The following is a 26465-nucleotide window of genomic DNA, read 5'->3' as shown; positions in this document are numbered from 1 at the left end:
TATTTGACTCACATCTGGATCGTCTTTGAAAGAAGTTGGGTGTTAACATCAAGCCATCTGTGTTTCAAGTGGGCTTTTATGACAGTCATTCTGCAGAAATATGAAATGTCGTGTGAGATTACACTCTGAGAGCGAGTCTCACTCGGCTCATGCCACCACACATCTGAACCAGGAATTCTGGTTTGTATCATTTCCCCCACATAAAGAACCATCCAAAGTTGGTAAATATGTAAGCAGTTTACATAGAGAATTTAAGGATCCAGTTGCAACACAGAAGTATAAAACTAACTGTTAAAGATGATAAAGATGATACCAAAGGGGAAATGTGGGGGAGGGATAAATTAGGCATTTGGGATTAACCTGCACACACTAATATATATAAAGTAGATAACCAACAAGGACCTACTGTATAGCACAGGGAACTCTACTCAATATTCTGTAATAACCTATATGGGAAAAGAATCTGAAAGAGAATGGGTATACACGTATATGTATAACTGAATCACTTTGCTATACACCTGAAACTAGCACAACGTTGTAAATCAACTATACTCCAATGTAAAATAAAAATTAAATTTTAAAAAAGATGATAAAGAGATTTTTAACAAAATTCAAATGAATTGTCACACAGGGGTCCAGCTGAATGGCAAAGGTCACAGAGAAGCTGCCTACAGATAACACTGAAGAAGCAAAAACAAAACGCTCTGGCAGTACCATTGTTTGTAGAACTCTGTCATAATTTCTTAATATATATTTTTTTTCTTCTTTTTATAAAGTCACCAGGCTTATAGTGCAATAACAAAACTTTAAATTAACACATCAAGTTTAAAGCATTTCGGGAAAGTATTGATTAGCTCTGCCAATGGAGTGAGTGCATTTGGTGAATGACCTAATTAGCATGGAGATGGTTCTTTCTTGCTGCTCTCTGCTTCCCGCTAATTGCAGAACTGCTGGCCTTGTCCCCCGACAAGGAAGGAAAACAAGTACAGGGGTGTGTGGAGAAAACAGTGACATTCAGTTTTCATTCATTTGAACCTGCTGCCAAGCTTAATTATGTAATTGAGGGAGACCAATGGCCTTTCAGTCACTGGGGCTGGTGGTTCCAATGGGTCCCATTTTATGGAGGATTTTAGCAGTTACCATAAAGCATTATTAGCTGGAGCTGAACTAATCTCCCTACCCTGCCTCTCACCAGATGTAGGTACAGAGGTTTCTGTTCCCGGGCTTGATGATTTGTAGTTAAGGAAAGCAAATTGAAACCAAATTGGAGTTGCTTTATTCCTTCGTAAAGGCATCATTATTCTCTAGGGGCAGCTTCGTATTTAATTTTGTTCCTTTCTGATTGCGATGTAGTATATGCTGTCACATAAGAGTCAAGAATGCAATGTTTATTTCCAGAATTGTGGTGTGTTTTTTTGGGGGGTGGTGCTTGAGACATTTTACCTCTGCTTGTTCATTTTAATTGGTGAAAGTAAGTTTGTATGAAAAACACAGAACTCAGTGAAACGTTGATTCTTTATTTATAACTTTGCTTCCCAGGAGCCTTCAGGAGAGGAGATATTTTGTACTTAGGGGCCTCTCTTCTTGCTGGCATGATGGCTCTTTGGAAAGACACTCTTCTCGAAGTTCACCCATAACTTCCCCAAATTCAGACAAGGCTCAGGGTGTCTCCTGCCCTCAAAAGGATTTCTTCTGTTTGGATTGGAGTTCAGCCCTGGAGAACAGCATCTTGATTTTGTAATATCCTGTGTGATGTGTGTAGTGGAAAAAATGGAGGAAGCCACACTGTGATAGAGGCCGAGAGTCATGAAATCCTTGGTGGCGTCACTGGGTGGCAACGTGGCTAAGCCAGAGCCATGGCTGCTTGGCATTTATATTGTTCTTTAGAGTCAAAATGTATTAACAGACATTTTTATTAGTTAATCTCCACTGTAGTCCCATGAAGTAACTTAGCATCTTTTAAACATGGTTTCAATTAATTTCGACAAATGTTTATTAAGCTCAGGCTATGTCCCAGAAACAAAGATATACAAAGAAATAACACCTGGTAATCAAGACTGCTCTTTTTTTCTTCCTTCCGGTTACAATGGGCCAAGGGCAAAGTCCCTCTTTTAGCAAAGGACAGCACTTCATTCATGTTCTAGAACCCCTCACACTTCCACCTTCTCAGGAACATTGCCCTATAAATTATCCCCTTCTCTGCCTGAAGCTTTAATCTCTTGACTTCTGCTTGATCTTTCTTACCAACATTCAAAAGTGCCAAGAACAGTATCTATCTCATAGTAGGGGCAACAAATAAATATTTGTTGAATAACTTGAATGAATATTCAGCAGTACTGTACCCTGGCTTCACACTGAAACCAGCCGGGGAATAGACACACACGTGTGTGTGCAAACACCTTGGCCACATTCCCAAAGACACTGATTTCATTTTCCTGGGGGTGAGAAGTGAGCATTGGTCATTCTTTTAGCTCCCAAAGTGCATCTAGCATGCAGTGAAGGTTGAAAACCATAGCATCTCCTATCTTAAAACCAACGAACACAAATAGCTCCTTTGACCTCATATCCCCCTCGAGCTAAAGCTGGCTATTAATTCTCCTTCCCAGCAGCATAATGGCAAAGCAGACTGTAAACACTCTCTTTACCTCCCTTAGTGTTGCTCTTCAACTACTCAAGCAGACTTCAGTCGCCTCCACTGGCCTGTAGCCAAGCATGAAAAGAAGTCCATGATATACACTACTGTATATAAAATAAACAACAAAGACCTATCTATAGCACAGGGAACTATACATCACAGTGTCTTGTATTGGCCTATAATGGAAAAGAATCTGAAGCTGTACACCTGAAACTAACACAGTATTATAAATCAACTCTAGTTAAATAAAGAAGTCCACGCCCCTGAAACATTGGGTCTCTCAAGCTCCCACCTTGCTCTCACTCTCAGTGGCATTTGACACCGTCAGTCTCTCTGTCCTGCTTGGGAAGCTTTCTTACCTTGGCTATGAGACATCTTATTCCCTTTGTATTTCCTTCTTTCCCTCTGATTCTCCTTCAGCCTCCTTTGCAATCTCATTTTCCTATCTGACACTTCAGTGGTGAAGTTCAGCTCCAAACCTGGGCTCTTTGTTTCTACTTACACCAGGCACTTTTGTCTTTTTGTTTCTGTAAATCATATCTTCATGCTGTTGATCTCCTAGTTTATATTTCCAATCTTATTCCCTTTTCTGAGAACCAGCCTAATATATCCACCTGCTATTTGACATTTTTACTTAGATGTCTCACAGGCATTTGTGGCTCACCATGCCTCAAACCAATATTTTAATTTTCTCTCTCCCCTGTTTGTTCCTCCTCCCAACTCCCCATTTCTATAGATCACATCTCCACCCACCCATTGGCTTATGCTGAAAAAGCTGTAGTAATCCTTGTCGCCTGTATCTCCCCTACTCCCACCCAGTCCATCCATCACTGGGTCCTGTTAATTCTGCCTCCAGAATGTAACTCAGACCATCCATTGCATTCTGTCCATTTCATGGCCAGCTGTCATTTGTTCAGATTGCTGTAATAGCCCCCAAGTTATCTCCCTGATTCTACTCTTGCTACCTGCCTCCCCCAAAACCAATACCATCTTTAAGACAAGCCAGCTAGAGTGATAGTTTAAGAAATGCAGGTCATCCCATGGCACTGCTTCCTTAAAACTTTCAATAATGAACAATCAATCATCAGATTCTGTGGTATATGATCTCATTTACTTTCAGGGAAGGCATACCGATTTGTAATTATAGATTCATTTGTATGCTTATTTGTTTTATGTCCATCTCCCAACTCAACTATAAGCTGCGTAAGGGTGGGAACTGGGTTTTTTTTTTTTCACTACTCTATACCCTGTACCTGGCAAAATGCCTGATATAGAATTTCCTTATTGAATGAAAGAATGAGCCTGCAAACAGATGAGGAAGACTGACCAAAGCATTAGGTGGGAGGGGTGCCTTGTCAAACCTCATGTAGCCCGTTCTGCTGAGAACTCAACCACTCCATGAATAAGTGTACTGACTGAATGAGCTGGGTTGAATTCTTTTACGAGATTGTTTTATTTCATGTGCTAACCTCAGAGTCTAAGGGATTCTCAAGAATTGTGTCCTCTCTCTGGTGGGTTTCAGGGGCTTCTAGAAATAGTTTGCAAAATAAGATTATAAAGCAGTTCATAGTACAGTATATTTGGAAAGGGCCTGTGTGGACTTTGCTTCACATCCTGGCTCTACTGATTAAGCAGCTCGTGATTTGGGACCAGTCTTGTCGCCTGGCTTAAGCTTCAGTTTCTCTATTTATATACGTGAACAGGCAGGACAGTAGTACATGTATTATTATCATTTCATCAGGTGTCAACACATCACCCACTCAGGGCAGTTGCTGGAACATAGGAGATAAAGTCTGCATTTTAGTTTTATCTTCCTCTCCCTCTAACTCTACTTCTTGACGTATTTTGTTCTTTTTCCTCTTTTTCTTTCTGCTTTTTCCCTCATCTTACTCATCTTAGTGGGTGGTAATACTCATATTAGTCACATAGTTTGAATTTTGTGGGAAGAAAGGAATTAGCAATACTGACAGAGCAGGCTTCCTTTTGGATTCGAAATACAAATTTCCCAGTTTCTCTGCCCAGCTTTTCAAGAGCATTTGATGGTACACTGATGTGTAACAAGTTCATTTTAGGTTAACATGCTGGGGGGGAGAAAAAGAAGAAGAGATTCAAGGGGAGAAAATTAAAAAGTTAATTACAAGAAACAACTTGGTAATTGAATTCCCTTTCACTCTTTGGTTTATTTTAGTAGGGGAGGGGGCATGGTCACAGTGCATGGTTAGTAGGTTTGCCTTAGCAGTTCCCCTCAAAACTTCTAAATGAGAAAAATATTGGAATACAGAGCAAATCCCTGCCTGACAGCTGAGGAGAGGAGCGGGATACGTATGGTAGGCACTGAGTGCCAAACACTCATTCTTGAGCATTTTTATTTTGAAATATCCTTGGCAGCTGAAATTACTGCTAGGCTAAGTCCTGAACTAATATCAGCTGTTTTATGGGTATGCAGAATCCCCTTTTCATTTATTCTGTTTTACTGGCTGTTTCTTTGGCCTCACTCTGTACACACACACACACACACACACAGGCACACAATCAGAGAACGGGATAGGCAACTCTTGTACCCTTTTCAGATTATACTTAAGTAACAAATATGTGACATGGGTCTTTGTTTCTTATTTTTAAAAGACGCTTGAATATTTCTCTATTTACTCACTCTTTATCACAGGTTCCTTAACAGTCAAATCGTTTACTTAGGATGTTATGTTTGAGAGAAACGAGGTCTGTAATGACTTAACACAAGCTTGGAAATCAACTGGAACTAGTTTCAAACCTCCCTGGACTCATTCACAACCTTCATTCATTCATGTAGTCAACATGCATTTATTGAATGCCTACTGAATACCAGAAACTGTTGAGGTTGCTTGTACTAACTTCATGCTGGTTCTATCATGGCTTTTATTACCGTCAGTTTTTTTGAGGTTTAGAAAATTAACTTTCGAGATAAACTTTTCTTTATTTTTCAGCATTTTGTGTTCCTCATTCTTGCAGCAAATCCACTGAAGAAAGAAGAACATGGTTAAATAATATATTACCTTACTCACCAAATTAGTCTAAATCAGCTTGCTGATTACATAACCAATATCAAAAGCAACCTCTAGAAAATAAGCGAGTTACTATTTTATGTTGAACGATATTGTGGTATCTTTCCTGACATGTTAAGGGCCATAGATTGAGGTCTATGGTTCAAGCAGGGTCATGAGTGCAAGTTTGACCACAAACACACATTCTATTGGTGTGACAGAGATGCAGCTATTTGTGAGTACTAACCAGGGTCTTTGTGTTTTCACAGGGTATGGTTTTGTAGATTTTGACAGTCCGGCAGCTGCACAGAAAGCGGTAGCGTCTCTCAAGGCAAATGGCGTGCAGGCACAAATGGCCAAGGTAAGAATGGTGTTTCGATTCTGATTTTTTTTTCTTTTGTGATCATATATTTTTCCACTGCCATAAGCTGAATCGAATTGGAGTTTGCAACAATTTGGATTATGTTTACTTGTTAGGGAAAATAAGAAACCCCATGATAGCTTGGCTTGGAAGAATCTGGCTAGTTTATTTCATTAATTCTTTGTGTATATTTATTAATGTTCTCCTTTATTATGGTAACTTCATTAGTGATTTAAAGGCACTTGTGAAGTGCTCTGTTTTACCCCAGACCAGAGCGGTGTGTGTATGCGCATGTGTGTATCTGGGGCTTTCACCAGTAAACAGTTTTGGAGGAGTACAGTTCTCAGTAAAATGTCTTTGATAAACTACGTGTTGAAAACTCGCTCACTCTCATGCTGCGGAGAGCCAATCGCTGAATGATGGGGTGGTCTAATCTGTGCAGGGAGATAAGTTTAACACAAATGTATGTTGTCTGTATTGCTAGAATTTCACTTTGGCCTTTATAAATAGAGTTTTCTTAGATAATAATTTCCTAAATATTAATAATTTTCAATATGCTGTGATTGTTTTGTAAAACAAGTAGTTTGGAACTTTCTACCTGAAATTATAATGCATTTTTATATTCAAGAAAACAAATAAAATCATTTATAATAGTTTTGTATCCTGATTGCAATGGTAAATACAAGAATCTACACATATGATAAAAGTGACATGCACACATATTGTGCACACAATGGCAACTTCCTGGTTTTGATATTGTACTAAAATTATGTAAGATATAACCTTTGAGGAAACTGGGTGGAGGGTACAGGGGATCTCTCTATACTATCATCCTGTAAATCTATGATTATTTCCAAATAAAAAGTTTATAAAATTAGTTATAGCATAGGGATGCTTGGTACATATTTGTTTTAAAATAATGGTCATTTTGGACCATTAATTATTCACATGCAACTTAAGTTTTCTGATTACTACCAGTGAGTGTGTTGATCTTTGGATTCTCAAAAGTTAGGTAGAAAAGCCAATAGATCTTGAAATCCTGATCTAATGCTTTTATGCCATATTTATGTATACACTTACTCTTAACTATTCCCACAGAGAGCTGAGTTATATTGACTAAGTTGTCAAATTTTTGGTCATTTGGATTTTATTATCATTGCTAAAATTCTCTGATGACATTTTCCAATTTCAGCATCCAATAACTAGAGGTGGTATATTTGGTTTTCTTCATCTTCAGTTGTCTTCTAGCAAGCTGATACCTCCCCTATCTGTTAACCTTTTGTTGTGGGTCACTTCCCGTAGAGATTACTTTGGTGGACTCATTGCCCTTTATGACACCTTAATTATTTTTCAAGGTGGGATAAATTAGAATTTAAAATCTTTCAGCTGTGTATTTCTTATCATGATTGTGCCTGGAAGTTTTGAATTTGGTCACGAACTAAGATTGATGAAGTTAATCTTTGTAATTAATAAGGGAATTACATACGTGTCTTGGTTTAAAAGTTACTTGACAAGAGTCAAGTTACTTGGCCACTTAAGTAGTGGCTTCTTATGCCCAGCAAACAAGTGATAAAATTACAGTGGTTAGGTGTATGCAAAATATAAATTGAATTTCAACTGAAAGGCAGAACCTATTGACAAGAAAATGATGAAAAATGTGCTCAAGAAAAACCCTTGTTATTGACATATCTTTGATCTAGTCTATGGATACACTGCCAAATTTTGGAAATTGCTAGATTGTGGCAGTTTAGAAATAATGATTACAGTCTGTATAATCTCCACTGTTTCAAATGTCCTCAGAACACACACACACACACACACACACACACACACACACACACACACACATAGTGTTATTTGTTGGATAAAAACCACTTTTATCTTGCGCAAGAGGAAAAGAAAGTTGTCTTTGATTTTATAACTACTGAGGATCCATTGTGAATATTTTCCCTCTGTTTCTGAGCATTTTGGTACACAAGGAATCTCTCTCTCTCTCTCTTTATTTTTCACATACACACACACACACCAACCACTGATATCTCATCTAGACAGAAAACTATCAAAGGGAAAATATTTTAAAGAGCTTCTAAAAAATCATTACTTATAGTCAGCATCTTGACCCTTCCCCATGCCCACTATACACAGTAAGGAGATTCCAACTGGGATGCTTAAAGGCACTTATTTTATTTCTGGAGTTGCTTACAGATCTCTACTTTATCAATTATGCTGTCTGTGGAGGAGATTCTTATTCCCTTTTTCCTCACTGATTTTGAATGTAAAGCCCAGAGCTGTAGATCTACATCTGCCTACTGGAAAACTTTCAGCAGTAAATGACTCTGTAATTGAACTACTGGAAGCAAGTAAATAGCCTCCCTTTGACAATGAAATGGAACAAGCTTGACCACCTGTATTAGTAGATTTCTCACTGCGCTATTGGATTTCATGGCCTTTTCCCCTTTGTCCTGGTGATAATTGTTTATTATCATATAAACCTGCAGTCTGCAAGGTGTAGGAAACTTGCACTACATTTTTTGCCCTTTAAGTATCTACTGAATTGCCACCTGCATCCTTGTTCTTATCAATATCCTACTCTGCAGTCTGTGGGGCCAGATTTTAATAACTCCAGGATTTTTGAGCAAAAATGCCACAAATAACCGAGGTTCCCAATAGCAACCTGGAGCAAACATGAAATGCTCCAAGTGAATCACTTTATTTAGCTAACTTACTCCAATGTGTGCATATGAAATATTCAACTGATTTGTCAACAAGGAGGAATTAATAACTCATCCAGTAAGTGGTAATTGATTAATAATGTATAGCCATTAACATAGACTGACATTTTCTGTGTACTTGCTGTTCTGCCAGAAAGGGTTTTTAGGGATCAAAGGGTGTTTCTTTTAGGAGAGCAGATTTAAAATATTTTATTAATACATCGTGATTAAGAGCATAGGTTTGGAGGGAGATATACTTGGCCTTGAATCCTGGCTCTCTTACCACCTGGCTGTGTGACCTTGTCTAACTTATTTAAATACCTCTGAAATTCTCCAATAATAATACTTAGTTTATAGGACTGCTGTGAAAATTAACTAAAAATAAACACAAAGAATTTAGTATAGTGTTTAGATTACAATTCAATACATGTTAATTATTCAATAAATATTGTTATGCATTAAATTCAAATTTGTTACTGAACTTTCTGTAAATCCTGATATATGCTTTAAGTGTTACTTTATTTAAAAAGTTTTCTGAAAAATACAATCAATAGGATCAACGAACAAACATTTTTATTGCTTGCTAAGTGCCAGGCACTGTGCTAGGTGTTGGAGAATCAACACTGAATAAAACTTCTTTCTTATTCTGGATTTTCAGCATATGATTTATCTCCTGGGATTGCTACAGCTCTGGATTAAAAATATTGGTTGTTGCTACTCTTGCCAATTTTAGGAGATTTAAAAGATAGTCATTTGCCAAGGAATATGTCTCAAGCATAAAAGGAAAAGAGCTGAGAAAAACCAACTAACGATAGCTTACCTTGTAGGTGTTTATTTTACTCATTAATAAGAAAGCTGTAGATAAGCAATGAAGGGCAAAATGTTTTGGGTGCCATCAAGGGTCAAGGCTGCTCTGTGATTCTTTATATGTGGCTTTCATCCATACATTTACATGTTCTTTTCTAAAGTGCCACTTATTATATCCACATTTAAGCCAGGAAAAAGAAAAGGGCAAAAGGCTGAAGAATCATAAGGCTGATTCTGAAGTTTTAAAAGCTTTTCCAGAATCCTAGCTCAGGAACTTACGTTTACATCTCAATGGCCAAAACTGAGTCATATGGTTTCCCCCTTAGCTGCAAGAGATTCTAGGATGATGAGCATTTTAGCTTCTTGGCCTATAGTAGAGAAAATTAAGGGTCATTTATCTCCCTGGCTCTCCAACATACACAAACCCGTTCTTCCCATTTATACATTTTGGGTGACATGCATTCATTCTTTCCTGAAGGGAGCCCACCTCAAAGCCTCACCCTGTGATCACATCTGGGGATGACATCATCTCCATCAGACCCAGACTCAGCTGCTCCTCTTGGCTTAGCAACTCATAGCTTTAAAAAATAAGTTATCTGTCTGTACTCCCACGATATAGAATGACAGAGAAACAACAGGAAGCATGAATCCAAGGGAAAACTACCACTTGGGAATAGAGAGAATGGAAAACAAACAGAAATCACTGATACTAATACATATCAAATTCTGCTGGGCAGGAGTAGAATTCTTGGTTTGTCAGTGTAGGATGTTCCTTGGTTAACCAGTTGCATCACCCATGTCTGCCATTCAGATGGGTCTTCCTTGCCCACTATCCCCCAGGGTCTCATGGTGGCCTCCCTGGAGGGCTGCATAGTTTTAGAAACTGAGTTTTTCTGGAGGTAAATTTGGAGGCTCTGGAATGGCTCCACGGTCACCAATTATCACCAGCCAAGCCTTGAGTAACCTCAGGCTTAGCAGGCCTCTTTCTTATTTGCTTTCTGTCAATTCCAAGCATGAGAAAACAGAATACATCTCTTTCCCCTGCAGGGAAGGAGTCACCCCCTCCTCAGGGCCTTTAGATAAGGCTTTATCAGGTCTACAACAAAGACAGACATTCCAGTCACTAACGGTGGTTCACTCCACTGTGGTATATGTAGAAGAAATCAAAGTTAAGTGATCACCAAAGAGACCAAGTATCCAAGAGGATTTCAGACCATCGGGAATAATATAAAGACATTGTGTCAACCGTTAGGATAATAAAATAATACCATGTCAACCATTGTAGTGAACCAGATTGGTACCAGAGTAAAGGAATTCTTTTTTATAAATCAGTGACCTTAATAATAGTTCTTTTGGGGGAAAAATCATTTATTTTGAGATCAGAAGAGATCATTAAAAAAAAATCAGTGAATATAGGAAAATAAATTCTGTAAATTCAAATATGTGTATGCATACAATTAATTTTTTAAAATGCATCACCTCTGTGGAGTCCTAACAGTTATATTCCAGTAGGAGAATTTTAGCTAATGAAAGAAGGACCTATTCCATAGAATATTCTAGGCTTTTTTTCTGAAGTTCAACCACTAGCCTCATGATGTTGTCTATCAAAGCTACTCTTCTGAATGTAGAGGCACATACCAGGCTTCCTCAGCCAGACTCTTTCGGCCTATGACAATAATAATATTGCTTTTACTCTGGTTTTATTGCTTGGCTTTTATCATTTCCAGGTATATGAGAGTAAGAAGGCTATTTGATGTCCAGGGATCACTACATTGGTGGGGCCTGCTGGTAAACCAGCCAAACAAGGAAATTTCTCAAAGGCTTTCACGTACGTAGGAGAGAGGCATTGTTCAAGGGAAATTTTAGTAACCGTGGAAGATGTTGCTTCCTGTGACTGGGTGGAAAAGTCAATCAATACATTTTATTTATTCCTAAGTACTGCATTCTTTTTGATGTGAATGGGATTGTTTTCCTTATTTCTTTTTCAGCTATTTTATTGTTAGTGTATAGAAAAACAACTGATTTCTATATGTTGATTTTGTATCCTGTAACTTTACTGAAGTCATTTATTAGTTCAAACAGTTTTTTAGTGGAGTCTCAGGGATTTCTGTATATAACATCATATCATCTGTAAACAAAGACAGTTTTACTCGTTCCCTTCCAATTTGGATGCCTTTTCTTTTTCTTGCCTAATTGCTCTGTCTAGGACTTCCAGCACTGTGTTCAAGAATAGTGGTGAGTGTGCCCACCTGTGTCTTTTTCCTGATCTTAAAGGAAAAACTTTGAACCTTTATCATTGAGTATGATGTTAGCAGTGGGCTTGTCATATATGACCTTTATTATGTTGAAGTATGTTCCTCCTATACCTAATTTGTTTAGAGTTTGCCATGAAAGGATGTGTATTTTGTTATTATTGCTATAAACTTCTCTTAGAACTGCTTTTTTGCATCCATTGAGTTTTGGCATGCTGTGTTTCTCTTCCGTTTTTTTTCAAGATATATTTTTTTATTCTACTTTTGATTTCTTCTTTGACCCATTGATTTTTCAGGAGTATGTTGTTTAATTTCCACATATTTGTGAATTTTTCAGTTTTCCTTCAATTACTGACTTCTAGTTTCATAACACTGTAGTTGAAAAATATACTTGGTATGATTTCAGTTTTCTTAAATTTGCTTAGATTTATTTTTTTATCTGACGTATCCTAGAGAATGTTTCTTGTGTGCTCGAGAAGAATGTGTATTCTGCTGCTGTCAGATGGAATATATTTGTTCTATATTTGTCTTTTAGGTCCATTTGGACTAAGGTATACTTTAATTCAGTGTTTCCTTATTGATTTTCTGTTTGGATGATCTATTTGTTGTTGAAAGTGGGATAATATAGTCCCCTACTATTATGGTATTGTACCTATTTCTCCCTTCAGAAATTAGGATTTGCTTAATATAATGTTGGTGCTTTGATGTCAATGCATATATATTCATGATTGTTACATATCCTTGATGAATTGACCCCTATTTATCATTATACAATGACCTTCTTTGTCTCCTGTTACTATTTTTGACTTAAAGTTTACTTTGTCTGGCATAAGTATAGGTATTCCTGTTCTCTTGATTTCACTTGCATCAAATATATTTTTCCATCCCTGCACTTTGAGAGTATGTGTGTCCTTAAAATTGAAATGAATCTCTTGTAGGCAGCAGTTAGCTAGGTCTTTTAATCCAGCCAGCCACTCTATGCCCTTTGATTAGAGAATTTAAACCATGTACATTTATAGTAATTATTGATAGGTAAGGACTTACTGTCATCTTATTAATTGTTCTAGCTGTTTTGTAGTGCCCTTGTTCCTTTCTTCTTCTCTTGTTGCCTTCCTTTGTGAATTGATGATTACCTGTAATGGTATGTTTTGATTCCCTTTTCTTTATCTTTTGTATATCTACTGTAGGTTTTGCTTTGCTTTGAAGCTTACATAAAATATCTTCTAATAGTCTACTTTATCCTGATAACAACTTAACCTCACTTGCACACAAAAACACTTCCTTTTATATTTTTGATGTCACAATTTACCTCTTTTTATATGGTGTATTCGTTAAGAAATTACTATAGATATAGATGTTTTTAATACCTTTGTTCTTTGACTTTTATACTAGAGTGAAGTGGTTAACACACCACCATATTATAGTATTATTCTAAATTTGACTATATGCTTACTTTTACCAGTGCAGTGTATATATTCATATGTTTTCATGCTACTTTCATTTCAGCTTGAAGAACCCCTTTGTGCATTTATTGAAAGACAAGTCTAGTAATGATGAACTCCCTCAGCTTTATTTTGTGAGGAAAATCTTTATCTCTCTTTCATTTCCAAAAGAGAACTTTGCCAGTATAGAGTATTCTTGACTGGCAGGTTTTTATTTCTTTTACTGCTTTGAATATAGTTTCCTTCTCTCTCCTGGCCTATAAGATTCCTACTGAGAAATTTGCCGATAGCCTTATCAGGGTTACCCTGTAAATTACAAGATTCTTTTTTCTTTCTGCTTTTAAGGTTCTCTTTGTCTTTGATTTTTGACAGTTTCATTAAATGGTCTTAGAGAAGATCTTTTAAGTTAAGTTTGTTCGGTGACCTATGAGCTTCATGAACTTGAGTATCCAAATCTGTCCTCAGATTTGGGGAGGTCTCCATCATTCTTTCTTTTTTTTTTGAATTTTATTTTATTTATTTTTTTGTACAGCAGGTTCTTATTAGTTATCCATTTTATACATATTAGTGTATATATGTCAATCCCAAACTCCCAATTCATCACACCACCACCACCCCTGCCACTTTCCCCCTTTGGTGTCCATACGTTTGTTTGTCCTCTACATCTGTGTCTCAGTTCCTGCCCTGCAAACCATTTCATCTGTACCATTTTTCTAGGTTCCACATATATGTGTTAATATATGATATATGTTTTTCTTTTTCTGACTTACTTCACTCTGTATGTCAGTCTGTAGATCCATCCATGTCTCTACAAATGACTCAATTTCATTCATTTTTATGGCTGAGTAATATTCCATTATATATATGTACCACATCTTTAACCATTCATCTGTCAGTGGGTATTTAGGTTGCTTCCATGTCCTGGCTATTGTAAATAGTGCTGCAATGAACATTGGGGTGCATGTGTTTTTTGAATTATGGTTTTCTCTGGGTATATGCCTAGTAGTGGGATTGCTGGGTCATGTGGTAATTCTATTTTTAGTTTTTTAAGGAACCTCTATACTGTTCTCCATAGCAGCTGTAACAATTTACATTCCCACCAACAGTGCACGAAGGTTCCCTTTTCTCCACACTCTCTCCAGCATTTGTTGTTTGTAGACTTTTTGATGATGCCCATTCTAACTGGTGTGAGGTGATACCTCATTGTAGTTTTGATTTGCATTTCTCTAATAAATAGTGATGTTGAGCAGCTTTTCATGTGCTTCTTGGCCATCTGTATTTCTTCTTTGGAGAAATGTCTGTTTAGGTCTTCTGCCCATTTTTGGGTTGTTTGTTTTTTTAATATTGAGTTGCGTGAGCTGTTTATATATTTGGGGGATTAACCCTTTGACCGTTGATTTGCTTGCAAATATTTTCACCCATTCTGAGGGTTGTCTTTTCGTCTAGTTTGTAGTTTCCTTTGCTGTGCAAAAGCATTGAAGTTTCATTAGGTCCCATTTGTTTATTTTTGTTTTTATTTCCTTTACTCTAGGAGGTGGATCAAAAGATCTTGCTGTGATTTATGTGAAAGATTGTTCTTCCTATGTTTTCCTCTAAGGGTTTTATAGTGTCCGGTCTTACGTTTAGGTATCTAATCCATGTTGAGTTTATTTTTGTGTATGGTGTTAGGGAGTGTTCTAATTTCATTCTTTTACATGTAGCTGTCCAGTTTTCCCAGCACCACTTATTGAAGACACTGTCTTTTCTCCATTGTGTATCCTTGCCTCCTTTGTTATAGATTAGTTGACCATAGGTGTGTGGGTTTACCTCTGGGCTTTCTATCCTGTTCCATTTATCTACATTTCTGTTTTTGTGTCAGTACCATATTGTCTTGATTATTGTAGCTTTGTAATATAGTCTGAAGTCAGATAGTCTGATTCCTCCAGCTCCTTTTTTTTCCCTCAAGATTGCTTTGGCTATTCAGGGTCTTTTGTGTCTCCATACCAATTTTAAGAGTTTTTGTCCTAGTTCTGTAAAAAATGCCATTGACAGTTTGATAGGGATTGCATTGAATATGTAGATTGCTTTGGGTAGTAGAGTCATTTTCACAATATTGATTCTTCCAATCCAGGAGTATGGTATATCTCTCCATCTGTTTGTATCGTCTTTAATTTCTTTCTTCAGTGTCTTATAGTTACCTGCCTACAGGTCTTTTGTCTCCCTAGGTACTTTTATTCTGAGGTATTTTATTCTTTTTGTTGCATTGGTAAATGGCAGTGTTTCCTTAATTTCTTTTTCAGATTTTTCATCATTACTGTATAGGAATGCAAGAGATTTCTGTGCATTAATTTTGTATCCTGCAACTTTACCAAATTCATTGATTAGTTCTAGTAGTTTTCTGGTGGCATCTTTAGGATTCTCTATGTATAGTATCGTGTCATGTGCAAACAGTGACGGTTTTACTTCTTCTTTTCCAATTTGAATTCCTTTTATTTCTTTTTCTTCTCTGATTGCCATGGCTAGGACTTCCAAAACTATGTTGAATAATAGTGGTGAGAGTGGACATCCTTGTCTTGTTCCTGATCTTAGAAGAAATGATTTCAGTTTTTCACTATTGAGAATGATGTTTACTGTGGGTTTGTTGTATATGGCATTTATTTTGTTGAGGTAGGTTCCCTCAACAAAGCTTTTGACAAAATTCAAGCTTTTTCATATGATCATCCCAAAAAGTGGGCATAGAGAGATGATCATATGGTTTTTATTCTTCAATTAGTTAATATGGTGTATCACATTGATGGATTTGGATATATTGAAGAATCTTTGCATCCCTGGGATAAATCCCACTTGACCATGGTGTATGATCCTTTTAAAGTGTTGTTGAATTCTGTTTGCTAGTATTTTGTTGAGGATTTTTACATTTATATTCATGAGTGATATTGGTCTGTTAATTTCTGTTTTTGTAGTATCTTTGTCTGGTTTTGGTATCAGGATGATGGTAGCCTCAGAGAATGAGTTAGGGAGTGGTCCTTCCTCTGCAATTTTTTGGAAGAGTTTGAGAAAGATGGCGTTAACTCTTCTCTAAATGTTTGATAGAATTCACCTGTGAAGCCATCTGGTCCTGGACTTTCATTTGTTGAAAGATTTTTAATCACAGTTTCAATTTCATTACTTGTGATTGGTCTGTTCATATTTTCTGTTTCTTCCTGGTTCAGTCTTGGAAGGTTATACCTTTCTAAGAATTTGTCCATTTCTTCGAGGTCGTCCATTTTATTGGCATATAGTTGCTTGTAGTAGTGTCTTAGGATGCTTTGTATTTCTGTGGTATCTGTTGTAACTTCTCCTTTTTCATTTCTAATTTTATGGATTTGAGTCCTCTCCCTCTTTTTCTTGATGAGTCTGGCTAATGGTTTATCAATTTTGTTTATCTTCTCGAAGAACCAGCTTTTAGTTTTATTGATCTTTGCTATTGTTTTCTTTGTTTCTATTTCATTTATTTCTGCTCTGATCTTTATGATTTCCTTCCTTCTACTAACTTTGTGTTTTGTTTGTTCTTCTTTCTCTAGTTCCTTTAGGTGTAAGGTTAGATGGTTTATTTGAGATGTTTGTTGTTTCTTGAGGTAGGATTGTATTGCTCTAAACTTCCTTCTTAGAACTGCTTTTGCTGCATGCCATAGGTTTTGGATCATCGTGTTTTCATTGTCACTTGTCTCTAGGTATTTTTTGATTTCCTCTTTGATTTCTTCAGTGATCTCTTTGTTATTTTGTAATGTATTGTTTAGCCTCCATGTGTTGTTTTTTTTTTTTTTTACTTTTTTCCCCCTGTAATGGATTTCTAATCTCATAGCATTGTGGTCAGAAAAGATGCTTGATATGATTTCAGTTTTCTTAAATTTACTAAGGCTTGATTTATGACCCAAGATGTGATCTATCCTGGAGAATGTTCCATGCACTCTTGAGAAGAAAGTATAATATGCTGTTTTTGGATGGAATGTCCTATAACTATCAATTAAATCTATGTGGTCTATTGTGTCATTTAAAGCTTGTGTTTCTTTATTAATTTTCTGTCTGGGTGATCTGTCCACTGATGTAAGTGAGGTGTTAAAGTCCCTCACTATTATTGTGTTACTGTCGATTTCCTCTTTTGTAACTGTTAGCAGTTGCCTTATGAATTGAGGTGCTCCTATGTTGGGTGCATAAATATTTATACTTGTTATATCTTCTTTTCAGATTGATCCCTTGATCATTATTTAGTGTCCTTCCTTGTCTCTTGTAACATTTTTTTTTTTTGCGTTACGCGGGCCTCTCACTGTTGTGGCCGCTTCCGTTGCGGGGCAGGCTCCGGACGCGCAGGCTCAGCGGCCATGGCTCACGGGCCCAGCCACTCTGGGGCATGTGGGATCTTCCCAGACCAGGGCACGAACCCGTGTCCCCTGCATCAGCAGGCGGACTCTCAACCACTGTGCCACCAGGGATGCCCTCTTGTAACATTCTTTATTTTAAATTCTATTTTATCTGATATGAGTATTGCTACTCCAGCTTTCTTGTGATTTCCATTTGCATGGAATATCTTTTTCCATCCCCTCACTTTCAGTCTGTATGTATCCGTAGGTCTGAAGTGGGTCTCTTGTAGACAGCATATGTATGGGTCTTAGTTTTGTATCCATTCAGAGAGCCTGTGTCTTTTGGTTGGAGTATTTAATCCATTCACGTTTAAGTTGATTATCGATATGTATGTTCCTATGACCATTTTCTTAATTGTTTTGGGTTTGTTTTTGTAGGTCCTTTTCTTCTCTTGTGTTTACCACTTAGAGAAGTTCCTTTAGCATTTGTTGTAGAACTGGTTTGTGGGTGCTGAATTCTCTTAGTTTTTGCTTGTCTGTAAAGCTTTTGATGTCTGCATCGAATGAATGAGATCCTTGCCGGGTAGAGTAATCTTGGTTGTAGGTTTTTGCCTTTCATCACTTTAAATATATCATGCCACTCCCTTCTGGCTTGTAGAGTTTCTTTTGAGAAATCAGCTGTTAACCTTATGGGAGTTCCCTTGTATGTTATTTGTCGTTTTTCCCTTGCTGCTTTCAGTAATTTTTCTTTTTCTTTAATTTTTACCAATTTGATTACTTTGTGTCTCAGCATGTTTCTCCTTTGGTTTATCCTGTATGGGACTCTCTGCACTTCCTGGACTTGGGTGGCTATTTCCTTTATCATGTTAGGGAAGTTTTCGACTATAATCTCTTCAAATGTTTTCTCAGGTCCTTTCTCTCCCTCTTCTCCTTCTGGGACCCCTGTAATGCATATGTTGGAGTGTTTAATGTTGTCCCAGAGGTATCTTAGGCTGTCTTCCTTTCTTTTCATTCTTTTTTCTTTATTCTGTTCCACAGCAATGAATTCCATCATTCTGTCTTCCAGGTCACTTATCCGTTCTTCTGCCTCTGTGATTCTGCTACTGATTCCTTCTAGTGTATTTTTCATTTCAGTTATTGTATTGTTCATCTCTGTTTATTTGTTCTTTCATTCTTCTAGTTCTTTGTTAAACATTCCTTGCATCTTATCGATTTTTGCCTCCATTGTATTTCTGAGGTCCTGGATCATCTTCACTATCATTATTCTGAATTCTTTTTCTGGACGGTTACCTATCTCCACTTCATTTAGTTGTTTTTCTGGGGTTTTATTGTGTTCCTTCATCTGTTACATAGCCCTCTGCCTTTTCATCTTGTCTATCTTTCTGTGAATGTGGTTTTTGTGCCACAAGCTGCAGGATTGTAGTTGTTTTTGCTTTCGCTGTCTGCCCTCTGGTGGATGAGGCTTTCTAAGAGGCTTGAGAAAGTTTCCTGATGGGAGGGACTGGTGGTGGGTAGAGCTGGCTGTTGCTCTGGTGGGGAGAGCTCAGTAAAACTATAATCCACTTGTCTGCTGATGGGTGGGGCTGGGTTTCCTCCCTGTTGGTTGTTTGGCCTGAGGCTACCCAACATTGGAGCCTACCTGGGTTCTTTGGTGGGGCTAATGGCGGACTCTGGGAGGGCTCACGCCAAGGAGTACTTCCCAGAGCTTCTGCTGCCAGTGTCCTTGTCCTCATGGTGAGGCATAGCCACCCACTGCCTCTGCAGGAGACCCTCCAACACTAGCAGGTAGGTCCGGTTCAGTCTCCTATGGGGTCACTGCTCCTTTCCCTGGGTCCTGACGCACACAGTACTTTGAGTGTGCCCTCCAAGAGTGGAGTCTCTGTTTCCCCCAGTCCTGTCTAAGTCCTGCAATCAAATCCCGCCAGCCTTCAAAGTCTGATTCTCTAGGAATTCCTCCTCCTGTTGTTGGACCCCCAGGTTGGGAAGCCTGACGTGGGGCTCAGAACCTTCACTCCAGTGGGTGGGCTTCTGTGGTATAAGTGTTCTCCATTTTGTGAGTCACCCACCCAGCAGTTATAGGGCTTGATTTTACTGTCATTGCACCCCTCCTACCATCTCATTGTGGCTTCTCCTTCGTCTTTGTATGTGAGTTCCAGTGTCTTCCTATTGATGATTGTTCAGCAGTTAGTTGTGATTCTGGTGCTCTCGCAGGGAGTGAGAGCACGTCCTTCTACTCCGCCATCTTGAACCAATCTCTCCATCATTATTTCTTTGAACAAGCTTTCTGCCTCCTTTTCCCTCTCTTCTCCTTCTGGAACTTCAATAACTTGCAGATTGTTTTTCTTGATGGTAATCCATTGTTCACTTATTCCATCTTTACTTTTTAGTCTTTTTTCTTTCTTCTCCTGGATAATTTCACAAGTCTTGTGTAATTCACAGTTCAATTTCACAGATTCTTTCTTCTGCTTGACGCATTCTGCTGCTGGTAGTCTCTGCTGCATTTCATTTAATTTATTGTATTCTTCAACTCCAGAATTTCTGTTTGGTTCTTTTTAAGTGGTTTCTATATCTTTGTTTCCTCATTTTGTTCATGTATTATTTTCCAGATTTCACTTAATTGTCTTTCTGTGTTTTCTTTTGTATCATTGATCTTCTTTAAAAGAGCTATTTTGAATTTTTTATTGGGTAGATTGCAGATGTACACATTGTTGGGATTGGAGATTATTGTGACCCTTTAGTGACATCATGTTTCCTGGATTTCTCATGTTCCTTGATGTTGTCTACTGCTGTCTTTGCATTTGAAGTGGCGGTCACCTCCTCTAGTCTTTACTGTCTGATTATGGGAGAGAAGTACATTCCCTCAGCCCTGCTAGGGATTCTGAGGCTTTTTTGGACTTTCTGTGGATATACCTGCCCACGCTTCTTGCTCCCTCTTTTGGCAGAGCTCTCAAGCTTGTTGCCTTCTTTTGATCCTACAGCACACTACCTGGGTGCTGACATCCTCTCTTTTGCTTTCTCCAGTGTGAGGCTAAAGCTCAACTCTGTGGTGTCTTCCTGGCCTGCAGGTTCAGGTTTACTTTCCATGTGTGCTCACTAGCCAATTTCCAAAACTCACTCTTATCACCACCAGGAGTGCACAGTGTGGGGGTGGGGGTGGCTGAGATACTCAGAGTTATGGGCCAGGCAGGGTGTCCCTAGTGCCTTGCAAGTGGACTTTTGATGGAGTTCACAGTGCCGTTAGTAGGATCCTCATCCCTTTTAACACCCTTTGAAATTCCTATCTGCCACTCTCCCAGCCTCTTTCACACCCCAGTCATGCAGCTCAATAATCTGGATGTGACAAGGAGAAATGTAGTGTCCCCCACAGCTGGGGAAGCTGGGCATTCACACGCATGCTCATCCTCCTTCTTGGGTGAAATCGCAGGGCAAGATGGTCTCTCTTGGCACTAAACTGTGCCACCTTGGGGGAAGGCTGGCATGAGTAAAGTCAAATTTTTTTTCTCACCCTCTTCAGTACATCCAAACTTGTATTATTTGGCTCCAACTGTGTGCTGTAACTTTTCGACTAGAAACCTGGACTTCAATAAAGGCTCTCTCATTCGTGAGTGATTGTCTAAGACATTGTTCTCAGGGGCTCCAGGACTATAGCTGAGAGGGACGGGTGCCAGTTCATGAGCCCCTGCAGCATCTGCAGCTGGGATTGGGCTTTGTATTCCTATTACCTGATGCAGAGTTGTGTGAGACTCCTTTCAGGTCCTTTGCTGGATCCCACAGCTCCTGCAAAGGCACTTTTGTCTGTGGATGGATGCCAAATTGTTGTTGAGAGGGTGATATGGGTGAGGGATATCTTACTTGGTCATGTTGTGACGTCACTCTCTGGCTATTTAATTTCTAAAGTGAAAAAGCAGACTGGACAAAAATCATTAATGCAGTGGACTTCTGAGTCTTTTAGAGTTTCTGACTTACATAGTAGTAACTTAATGAATTTTTTTGAATGAAGGAATGAACGAATGAACAAATGAATAACCAGTGTTGTTTATTATAATAATTTTCAACTCTGATAAATCCTTGTGACCTTGAACTAACTTTTGCTCTGGAATATTCCTTTAATTCATTTCCCAACCAGTTATCTGGGAGGACGTAATTCCTGAGTTCACCAAAAATGGTTTGAGGTAATCATTCCAACTATGGATTGGGGGTGATGGTGTTTATTGGATATGATGGACATGTTTGTTTCTTAAGAAGATATATGCCAGGGATTTGAAAATGATGATGAATAGCTCTTACATTTTAAAAACCTTAAGGAAATTGGGTATGCAGTTGCATATGCATACATGCGTGCACATACATACATCTACAAAATATTTATTTTTATTTTTTTAACATCTTTATTGGATTTACAATCGTGTGTTAGTTTCTGCTTTATAACAAAGTGAATCAGCTATACATATATCCCCATATCTCCTCCCTCTTGCAACTCCCTCCTACCCTCCCTATCCCACCCCTCTAGGTGGTCACAAAGCACCGAGCTGATCCTAAAGGTGTTTAATTAACATCGTTTTCCCATGCAATTACTCAATAAATACAAAAATATTTGACAGCTTCACAGCCTGTCTACCCTTTGCTTGAAAGTGGAGCTTAAAGTTAAGTAATAACAAAATTAAATAATAGGCCTCTGCAATCTCTGATTTTCTGTGCATCACATGATTTGAATCACTTCAATATTTATGGGAACTATTCATGAATGCATTACACAGGGGAGAGATAGAAATTTGAGTGTTGTGAGTGAGCTAGCATCATATCCAGCTGGACTCCTTCCCCCACAACTCCAGGACACACATTTTACCCACTACTTGAATTAATCAACCACACCATGAAACTCAGGGTCTCCTGGCCAAATCAGTTGGGGTTGACATTCCAACTACGTGAGCACATCTGCTCATGCTCCATATATATCTAAGAAATATTCCAAACAAAAAGGAAATGTTCAACTTCAGGAAAATGGTGAAATTCAAAACAAATACAGACTTTCTTTCCCTACTGAAATTATTTTTTTTTCTCTTAATATCTCTGGAAAAGTGACTTACGCAACTTCTTGTGCCTTTCAATAAAAGAAACTTTTAGGTGAAGCGATACCAAGGGCCTATTTTCTTATACTGATAAATAACTTTTATCCTGGGGCTTCCCTGGTGACACAGTGGTTGAGAGTCTGCCTGCCGATGCAGGGGACACGGGTTTGTGCCCCGGTCCAGGAAGATCCCACATGCCGCGGAGAGGCTGGGCCCATGAGCCATGGCCGCTGAGCCTGCGCATCCGGAGCCTGTGCCCCGCAATGGGAGAGGCCACAACAGTGAGAGGCCCACGTACCACAAAAATAAATAAATTAAAAAAAAATAACTTTTATCCTTTTTTTTCTCATACTGCTGAAAGACTTTAGCTTTTAGGATCCATTTGGTAATAATATTTTTATGTCAGACATAGACTATCTTCCCTGTTATTTACATTTAAGATAATTGAAGAGAACTGCTTGATAAGCCCAGTGCAAAAGGAATTTTACATAAAGATATTTACTAATTTGAAGGTAAATTGCTTGAGAGGTTATAGACTTTGCTGAAATTATTGTTATTCAAAAATATAATTCATATTCTATACGAATAATGGCATATTGTAGGGGTACTGACATTCACATATATATTCTTAGGGATCTGGCTTTAGAAGGAACGCTGGTCAGTTATTTGTGTAAGAAATTACACCAATTTTTAAAGATACAATATCAAACAAAATAAGAGTATTCTTGTTGGAGAATACTTTGGTGTTGAATACAACACACAAAAGTCTGTATTCTAAACTTCCAGAAAATAAAAATTCTGATTTACTAATGTGGAAGTCATTCAAAGTATCTACCCAGTTCTGGTTTCATAATCCCTGAAGTAGCTACTCCAAATTCTCCCATGAAATATACAAGATAGAGGAAAAAATAACCAATACATAACTTTGAAAAACCAAGATTAACAGAAAACAAATTTCTAGAAACACTCAAGAATACCATATTCAATACTGACACCTTGGAGCAGAATTGAGATTCTTAACACCCCACTACCTTATTATTAATTAGTTTATACAACTAAGTCTAGTTTTCCTTGGTTCTCTCCATGCTTAGCTGCTAGAAGAAGATATTACATGCAAACACACAAACAAGCCCACATCACACACAGCGTGTTGTCAAATACCAGCATCTTCTATTTTGATTGTCCTTGCTGAGCATCATATTCATCTGAGGAGATTTTTTTCATTCTTTTTATGTTTTCAATAAAGAGTATCTAAAAGCAGAATCTGGGAATGTGTATTTTTAAAATGTTTCTTCAGTAATTCTGAAGGTTAACCATATTTGTGATCAACCTCTCTAGAAGATGCAAAATGTGCAAAGGACCAAAAATCTACAAGGATTGGAGAAGTTTGAGTCCAAATTCAATAGGACAAAATCCAGAAACATTAAGCTAAGGAGAAAAAGGAACTTAGTGAACTGAAGAAATATTACAAAGAAAAGAGTGCATTAACAGAATTAGATTCCATACTGGTGGTACTTAGGGACAGAGTTGACACCATAGAAAATTAAATCTGTCTTGAAGATTTGATTAAAGAAGCTCCCCCAGTATGCAGAAAAACAAAATTGTCAAATTTTTGGAAAAATGAGAGAGAATATGATATGCATGGAGGGTAGAGGGTGGAGATCCAACGTAACAACCAGCATATCGTCCAGAAGGAGAAATAAGCTGAAACAGAAGCAATAACTCAATATGTCAATTGAAGCCATCTTTCCAGAGCTGATGCATCCTTTCATGGAGATTGAAAGAACTGAAAAAATTCCAAGCAAAATGAAAAGACATAATAGCTATAGGTATTTTGGGATCATTTAAACAGTTAAATAAAGTATTTTAAATGTACATACATCCATGCGGGGGGAAAACCTTGGTTACCTAAAAAGGGCACAAAAATTAGCTCCTTTTGGGCTTTCTTGGTGGCGCAGTGGTTAAGAATCCGCCTACCAATGCAGGGGACACGGGTTCAAGCCCTTGTCTGGGAAGATCCCACATGCCGCAGAGCAACCAAGCTGGTGCGCCACAACTACTGAGCCTGTGCTCTAGAGCCCGTGTGCCACAATTACTGAAGCCCGCACGCCTAGAGCCCATGCTCCACATCAAAAGAAGCCACTGCAATGAGAAGCCCGCGCACCACAACCAAGAGTAGCCCCCACTCACTGCAACTAGAGAAAGCCCATGCACAGCAACGAAGACCCAATGCAGCCAAAAATAAAAAAAAAAATAAGTAAATTTTTTTAAAAATTAGCCCTTTTTACATATTTACTATGAGGCTAAAAATCAGGAGACAATGGAGTGATATTACTTACTGTTGGAGGTAAGACCACAAAATTATATATTCAGTCTTCTACATGAAGCCACAGAAACACTATCTAGTTGAAGTGTAAAGCTGATCTTCTTAATATACATAGTGATTACCTCACTTCATAAATATTCTTAAATTCAAATTTAGTAAATAAGAAAAGACATGAGCTGACAAGTCACAGGTGAAATATACATGGACAATAATGTTAAAAATAATCATAAATATTACTAGTAATAAAAGAAATATAAATAAAAATAAGATATTTTTATTATCAAATTTGCAGTGATTAAAACAAATAAAAGTATCATATTTTGGCAAAGTTACTAATTGTTGACATGCAAATTGGTCTGACTTTTCCAGAAATTACTTTGTTGAGTTTGACCTATTCATTTCCTTCTAGAAATCTAGCTTTAAAATAATACAACATGCAGACCAAGACCTATTGTAGAAATAATTTTAAGTGTGAAAAATTTGGATGATATCAAATAGCCAAGAATAATTGTGGTAGGCATAGTCTTTGTAGAATAGTGGTTTAATAGGTTATAGCAAACCTGTAATTCATCTACTAAAATGGTATTTTTGAAGCATATTTAATCTTAAGAGAAACATACTCTGAGTTCTAAAGAAATCCCAAAATGCTGTGTAAAAGCTCTTTGGTGATTTGTTCTGTTCCATACTGCTCTAAGTTCCCAAAATTTTAATAGTTTCACCAGCATAATTACACTAGTACACTGTTAGCTTTCCTTTTTTACACATTTCCCTTCACTTGAACTTTCTGACCCTTTCTCATATGTATTTGACAAAAGAACTACAGATAGAGAGTTATTATATCTTAGGTGGAGGAAATGGTCCATGGATTAATGTCTGCAATGTGCAATTTTGGCAATCAAGGCTCACCTCAGCCTTTGCTGGGACACAGGAAACCAGCTAATGGCTGATAATGTCCAGGAAATTAGTAACTCGTGCATATGGTAAACGCTCTGTTCCCAGCCAAATGATTTGTTTAACTGATGGCTAGAGTTCTCATAGGAACTGTTAGCAAAGTGGAATAGTAGGGCTTTATTAACCAGACTATGCGCTAATCCTTGTTTTTCCCTGACTGAAGAATTTTACCATCATATCCAACACAATGGGAAACTGTATACCTAGTCAAGGTGTTAAAGGCGCCAACATTCTATACTCAAAAAGGACCTTTTTATTTTAACCCTACTATTATCATAGTTTTCTTGTAACATGGTTTTCTTAATTAGTTTAAAATTCTGTAAAATGAATCATGAATATTGTTTAGTTGTGAGAAAGGTATTAAATCAGATGTCACTTTGCTTAATGTCCTATTCCTGTCTGTTCGTTTTGTCAGTGATGGTGCTGATTATTTATAATCCATTGTTTGCATTCATTGATTTTCTACAGAGCATCAGGCCAGCCTCATGACCTATGTTTTCATGTTCATATCATCTCATTTAATCTTCCTACCCTTCTCCTTCTGCCCCCCTTTCATAGTAAGCATTCACATT

General features: G+C 37.8%; 1 protein-coding gene across 1 annotated transcript in view; it reads left to right on the top strand.

Annotated features, from left to right (window-relative positions):
- RBMS3 (RNA binding motif single stranded interacting protein 3) overlaps nt 1–26465 on the top strand; it is a gene marked incomplete at its 3' end in the record, with an annotated part of 695122 nt that overhangs the window by 317224 nt on the left and 351433 nt on the right. Inside the window, exon 4 of the mRNA XM_082848397.1 lies at nt 5925–6016. Coding sequence (XP_082704523.1) covers nt 5925–6016 — 92 coding nt within the window. The remainder of the gene's footprint in view (nt 1–5924; nt 6017–26465) is intronic.

The sequence above is a fragment of the Leucopleurus acutus genome, assembly GCF_964270905.1.
Source record: "Leucopleurus acutus genome assembly, chromosome: 10".
Lineage (NCBI taxonomy): Eukaryota > Metazoa > Chordata > Mammalia > Artiodactyla > Delphinidae > Leucopleurus > Leucopleurus acutus.
Note: the sequence above shows the minus strand (reverse complement) of the source record. Positions and strands in the feature narration are given on the sequence as shown.